This window comes from Octopus sinensis, linkage group LG27 (genome assembly GCF_006345805.1).
Source record: "Octopus sinensis linkage group LG27, ASM634580v1, whole genome shotgun sequence".
Taxonomy (NCBI): domain Eukaryota; kingdom Metazoa; phylum Mollusca; class Cephalopoda; order Octopoda; family Octopodidae; genus Octopus; species Octopus sinensis.
Genome location: NC_043023.1, coordinates 17,237,858 through 17,245,357, shown reverse-complemented (window position 1 = coordinate 17,245,357; position 7,500 = coordinate 17,237,858). Strand labels below are relative to the sequence as shown.

At 33.0% G+C, this 7,500-nt stretch overlaps 1 protein-coding gene across 1 annotated transcript in view; it reads right to left on the bottom strand.

Annotated features, from left to right (window-relative positions):
* LOC118768100 overlaps nucleotides 1-6,298 on the bottom strand; it is a 42,660-nt gene extending 36,362 nt beyond the window's left edge. Inside the window, exon 1 of the mRNA XM_036513912.1 lies at nucleotides 6,076-6,298. Within this exon, the coding sequence (XP_036369805.1) occupies nucleotides 6,076-6,088 (13 nt within the window). The 5' untranslated portion in view covers nucleotides 6,089-6,298. The remainder of the gene's footprint in view (nucleotides 1-6,075) is intronic.
* Between the last annotated feature and the right edge of the window lie 1,202 nt (nucleotides 6,299-7,500).

Genomic DNA, 7,500 nt, shown 5'->3' with positions numbered 1-7,500 from the left:
TTTTGAGAGTTTCTCCATTTCTTTTAGAGACACGTTGTCATCTGCCGGTATTGATACATCAATTAGAAAGCATTTTTTTCTTCATTATCTCTGACAACTATATCTGGTCTGTTGGCCTTAATTTCTCTATCTGTGTGTATCGGCATATCCCAGAGTATGGTTGCTTTCTCGTTTTCTGTGACCTTTTCTGGTGTGTGCCTATACCATCTTTTTTCTGTTGTTATTCCATAATGTTGGCATAGCTTCCAATGGATGTAGGTTCCAACTCTGTCATGTCTGTGAATATATTCCTTCTTAGCCAGGACTGGGCAGCTAGAGATAATATGATTTATTGTTTCTTGTCCATCTCCACATATTCTGCAGTTACTTATTATTATTATTATTATTATTATTATTATTATTATTATTATTATTATTATTATTATCATTTTTAATATTATTATTATTATTAATATTATATTATTATTATTATTATTATTATTATTATTATTGTTATTATTATTATTATTAATAATATTATTAATATTATTATTATTATTATGATTATTATTATTATTATTATTATTATTATTATTATTACTATTATTATTATTAATATTATTATATTACTCTTATTAATATTATTATTATTACTCTTATTAATATTATTATTATTAATATTATTATTATTATTATTATTATTTTTATTTTTATTATTATTACTATTATTATTATTAGTTCTATAATAATAATAATGATAATAATAATAATAATAATAAAAATAAAAAAGAATTTATATATGCATACACACACATATATATACATATATATATATATATATACATATATATATACATGTATATATATATATATATGTATAGATATATATATACTTGTATATATACATATTCATATTTACATATACATACATACATATATATATACATATACATATACATGCATATACATATATATATACATATACATACATACATACATACATATATCTTTAACTATACATACATATAAGTATACATATGTATATATATACATATAGGTATATATATGCATATATATATATACTAGCAGTATCGCCCGGCGTTGCTCGGGTTTGTAAGGGAAATAATTATATAAGCATTTTTAGAGATGTAAAGTATAATAGCCATCTCAATATGGCTAACCACAAAGGGGGAGGGGTGTTACTGTAGCTTTTTACGTTCTGAGATTTAATAATAAATTTTAGAGAGTTACTTCCCTTATATATGTCAAAAATGGATTAAAAATGGGAAAAATTGATGGTAAATTTTTTTTAAATCGTAGACTCATCATAGACGCGCGCTAATACCCAGACGGTCTCGATATGAATCCCGACTATAAGATACCCGCTTTTGGTTAAACTGCACCGCAAAATGTGGAGTAGTTAGGAATCTAAATCGTAGGAGACAGACACACAACCTCACTTTTATATATAAAGATTTCCTCTATTTACATAATATTGAGGTCTCTTTCTTTCTTTTGTTATCTTACTGTTTTTACCAATATACATATATATATATATATATATATATAAATATATATATAGTTACAGAGATGTACTTGCATAGCAAGTGACTTGATCTGAGATCGTGTGCTGGAACGAAAACAGTTGCAGCGTTGAAGGTGTTTATATGCCATTTAAGAAACACACAAAAACCGTTAGATTCACTTCAACATTTAAATTTAATTTGTCAAAATATTTTCATCGCTTTGAGACCGCGACCTGTTAGCACGATATTTTTGTCAGTGAACAGGTCGCGGTCTCAAAGCGACGAAAATATTTTGGCAAATTAAATTTAAATGTTGAAGTGAATGTAACGGTTTTTGTGTGTTTCTTAAATGGCTTACAAACACCTTCCACGCTGCAATATATATATACACACATATATATATATGTATGTATGTATGTATGTGTGTATATGTGTATGCACGTATGTGTGTGTGTGTGTGCGTGTCTGTGCTTGTGATTGTCCTCCACCACTGCTTGACAACGAATGTTGGTTTGTTTACATCCCAGTCACCTAGTGGTTTGACAAAGGAAACAGATAGAATAAGTACAATGCTTACAAAAATAAAACGAGTTGATTCATTAAACTACAATTCTTGAAGGCATTGCCCCAGCATGGCCACAGACCAATGGCTGGAAAAAGCAGAAGAATAAAAGAATACATTCTCTGCTTTGGTCTTATGTTCAAGGCATGAGAAAGCTTACATGAGAAGGCCTAACAGACCTGGTAGAAACAGCAGCCAAATCTCCCTCAAATCACACCTTACTGTCTTATCTATGTATATATGTATGTATGAGCCTATGAGGGAGACCCTTACATGGCAGCTAGACCTGGTAGAAATAGCAGCCAAATTTCCCCAAAATCACACCTTACTGTCTTATCTATGTATATATGTATGTATGAGCCTATGAGGGAGACCCCTACATGGCAGCTATACCTGGTAGAAATAGCAGCCAAATTTCCAGGTCCCCCTCATTGGCTCATATATATATACATACATAAGTATGTATATATATATGAGCCAATGAGGGGGACCTCTACATGGTAGCTAGACCTGGTAGAAATAGCAGCCAAATTTCCCCCAAATCACACCTTACTGTCTTATCTATGTATATATGTATGTATGAGCCGATGAGGGAGACCCCTACATGGCAGCTAGACCTGGTAGAAATAGCAGCCAAATTTCCCCCAAATCACACCTTACTGTCTTATCTATGTATATATGTATGTATGAGCCTATGAGGGAGACCCCTACATGGCAGCTATACCTGGTAGAAATAGCAGCCAAATTTCCAGGTCCCCCTCATTGGCTCATATATATATACATACATAAGTATGTATATATATATGAGCCAATGAGGGGGACCTCTACATGGTAGCTAGACCTGGTAGAAATAGCAGCCAAATTTCCCCCCCAATCACACCTTACTGTCTTATCTTTGTATATATGTATGTATGAGCCTATGAGGGAGACCCCTACATGGCAGCTATACCTGGTAGAAATAGCAGCCAAATCTCCCTCAAATCACACCTTACTGTCTTATCTTTCTGCTACTTGGATATAGGTGTTATATTCGTCGTAAAAAACTTTCCTGTCACACACTCACGCACACGCACACACACACACACACACACGCACCCTCACATACACACACGCGCACACCCACACACACCCACTCACACACACGCACGTTAGCTTACACTTTTATTTATATATTTGCGTGTCTATGTGTGGAAAGTGGAAGTGGGAGGCAGAGTGAAAGAATCACTCACTACAGTAAGTGAATTACTTTCATTTTATTCGTTGCCCACCGTGTGTGTGCGTTTGCGTGTGGTGTAAACCAGACTAAGAAAAGCATTTGACACACACACCAGAATGTGAGTTTTCTGTAAATTTTGCTTAATTGGAGTTTAAAATTTAAAAACTGGACCTGGCATGACGCGATGCATTGTACTCTTAAAAATGCAAGGTAAATTGTAATTCAAGAAATCCTATATTGTAGATTTCTATAACTCCCAAAGGGAGGCAGATAAAATCTGCCTTTTATAATAAGAGATATATATATATATATATATATATATATATAATATATATATATATGCATATGTGTATACATATATATATATACATATATATATATATTATATATATATATGCATATGTGTATACATATATATATATACTAGCAGTATCGCCCGGCGTTGCTCGGGTTTGTAAGGGAAATAATTATATAAGCATTTTTAGAGATGTAAAGTATAATAGCCATCTCAATATGCTAACCACAAAGGGGGAAGGGTGTTACTGTAGCTTTTTACGTTCTGAGATTTAATAATAAATTTTAGAGAGTTACTTCCCTTATATATGTCAAAAATGGATTAAAAATGGGAAAAATTGATGGTAAATTTTTTTTTAAATCGTAGACTCATCGTAGACGCGCGCTAATACCCAGACGGTCTCGATATGAATCACGACTATAAGATACCCGCTTTTGGTTAAACTGCACCGCAAAATGTGGGAGTAGTTAGGAATCTAAATCGTAGGAGACAGACACACAACCTCACTTTTATATATAAAGATTTCCTCTATTTACATAATATTGAGGTCTCTTTCTTTCTTTTGTTATCTTACTGTTTTTACCATATACATATATATATATATAAATATATATATAGTTACAGAGATGTATTTGCATAGCAAGTGACTTGATCTGAGATCGTGTGCTGGAACGAAAACAGTTGCAGCGTTGAAGGTGTTTATAAGCCATTTAAGAAACACACAAAAACCGTTAGATTCACTTGAACATTTAAATTTAATTTGTCAAAATATTTTCGTCGCTTTGAGACCGCGACCTGTTAGCACGATATTTTTGTCAGTGAACAGGTCGCGGTCTCAAAGCGACGAAAATATTTTGGCAAATTAAATTTAAATGTTGAAGTGAATGTAACGGTTTTTGTGTGTTTCTTAAATGGCTTACAAACACCTTCCACGCTGCAATATATATATACACACATATATATATATGTATGTATGTATGTATGTGTGTATATGTGTATGCATGTATGTGTGTGTGTGTGCGTGTCTGTGCTTGTGATTGTCCTCCACCACTGCTTGACAACGAATGTTGGTTTGTTTACACCCCTGTCACCTAGAGGTTTGACAAAGGAAACAGATAGAATAAGTACAATGCTTACAAAAATAAAACTGGAGTTGATTCATTAAACTACAATTCTTGAAGGCAATGCCCCAGCATGGCCACAGACCAATGGCTGGAAAAAGCAGAAGAATAAAAGAATACATTTTCTGCTTTGGTCTTATGTTCACCCTCACACACACACACGCGCGCACACACACACACTCACACACACGCACGTTAGCTTACAATTTTATTTATATATTTGCGTCTGTATGTGTGGAAACAGGAAGTGGGAGGCAGAGTGAAAGAATCACTCACTACAGTAAGTGAATTACTTTCGTTTTATTCGTTGCCCACTGTGTGTGTGCGTTTGCGTGTGGTGTAAACCAGACTAAGAAAAGCATTTGACACACACACCAGAATGTGAGTTTTCTGTAAATTTTGCTTAATTGGAGTTTAAATTTTAAAAACTGGACCTGGCATGACGCGATGCATTGTACTCTTAAAACTACTAGGTAAATTGTAATTGAAGAAATCCTATATTGTAGATTTGTATAACTCCCAAAGGGAGGCAGATAAGATCTTCCTTTTATAATAAGAGATATATATATATACATAGGTATACATATATATTAATATTTATATATATGTATGTGTATATATATATATATATATATATATATATATATATATATATATGAATGTATGTATGTATATATAGATATGTATTTGTATATACGTATATATTATATATATACATACATACAGATTGATAGATAGATAGATGGATAGATAGATATATAGCTAGATAGATAGCTAGATAGATAGATAGATAGATAGATAGATAGATAGATAGATAGATAGATAGATATACGACGGGTCCTTCTAGTTCCAAATCGATTCACAGGTTTTGAGGCTTTGACAAACCCGAGGCTGCAGAAGAGGCCCTTTCGCAAGGTGACACGCTGTGGGGCCGAACTCGGATCCATATAATTAGGAAGTAACACACAGACCCACCTACCCCTATATATATAGATATATATACGCATAAATACACACACACATGAACACACACGCATACACACACAACAGCTCACTAATCACTATCCTAAGACTTATTACCCTCATTTCACATCTATTTCTTTATTTTAAATCTAAAATAAATCATAAATCACAGCAACATTCGAAATCAGAACGTAAAGTTTCAAGACAGAGTAGAAAGGATGGTTGATGAGTCAAACCATGATTTCTACAAATCCATCTCCGTCCTTTCCATTCTCAACGGAAGTGGAAAATGAAAATGGTAAACCGAGTGTAATAAAAACACAAGTCAGATACAGTATTTTATATTATAGAATTATAAAAACAATTTCAGTTAATATCTCTCTTTTCATTCTTAATATTATTAATTTACTTACCTTTAAGATTCATGACTTTTACAGAGTTCGTTAAGTAAACTTTAATTTTAGTTGCAAAATCGACCAACAAGACGTGTCTCACTGCAAACAATAAGCTTCTGCCTTTTAACGTTCCCTTTTCCTAGTCTCGATAAACAAGCTTTCTTTTATTTATTCCTATTCTCTTCGTTCTGATAATTTAAGAATAAATTCAGGATATTTCACAGTTGATTTCTTTTTGCATTGGCTTCTAAAAGACGATGTCTTTAAAACAATCTCTCCCGAGTTCTTCCACCCTTGTAAAAATTGACGGCCAACTTGAACTTTCTTTTCCTCTTACTCCAGAAGTCGTCGCCAGGTAATTTCACTTTACGTTAAATAAGTTCTTCAATTCCAGGTCTTATATTCGTTTGTCTTTCTCTCCAGAATGCTTTGCTCTTTAGAAGGTAAATAAATTATCAGTTTTTTCCCGTAGCTTTGTTAGGTTATCAACAGCAACTGTTTCTATCCATCGATCTTAGCAACTAAACCACTTGAAACAAGTCGACTGCGTTTGTATGCATGGTGAGCGAAACTATTTTATTTTAACTTGGCAATATATCGATGGCTTTAAATTTTTCATTATGCACTAGATAAATTACACTTAATGCCCTTGAAAAAAACTGGTCAATGAGTACAGGAAGAGAATCGAAATCTTATTGAAATAAAGCCATGCTTTGGATTGTATTTCGATTTAAAGTAAAAGTTGATGATGTTCCCCTAGAAAGGAATGAATGCTACGAATTCCCCTTTGAATTAGGAAACAAAATTCTTTCAATATTTAGTGTAATCCAGCGTTGTGAGTTCGGATTTGGCCAAGATTATATTCACTGTTAATGCTAGATTTGACATCGACTGAAACGAGTACAAGAGTACAAGATATATGTGTGTGTATGTGTGTGTGTGTGTGTGTGTAAATGAATATATAAGTATACGTCTGTCTTATTTTTACTTATGTAAACTACGGTTATTTAAGCGCGTAAAATATTCATACTACATTACCTTTTGAGAAAATAAAAAAAATATTTACTTCTAACAAATCAATCAATATTATCTGTTGATTAACCTCTAGTTTTCTTTTCACAAACAGAAGCTAGGGGTTATCAATATTTCCCTTTTGTAAAGCGTCGTGCTGTCTGAATCGTTGCCGCGCACGTGCAAAATTGTCAGCGGCATTACATCTGCCTACACGTTCTGAGTTCAAATTACACCACGGTCAGCTTTATCTTTTATCTTATCGGGGTCGATAAAATAAGCACCACTTGAGCACTAGTATCGATGTAATCGACTTAAACCTCCACTGAAATTGCTGGCCTTGTGACAAAAGTTGAATAAAATTATTTATTTGGTTTATGTCTCGACGTTTCAAAGAGTCACCGGATATTTCTTGTTTGAACTTGTAACTTC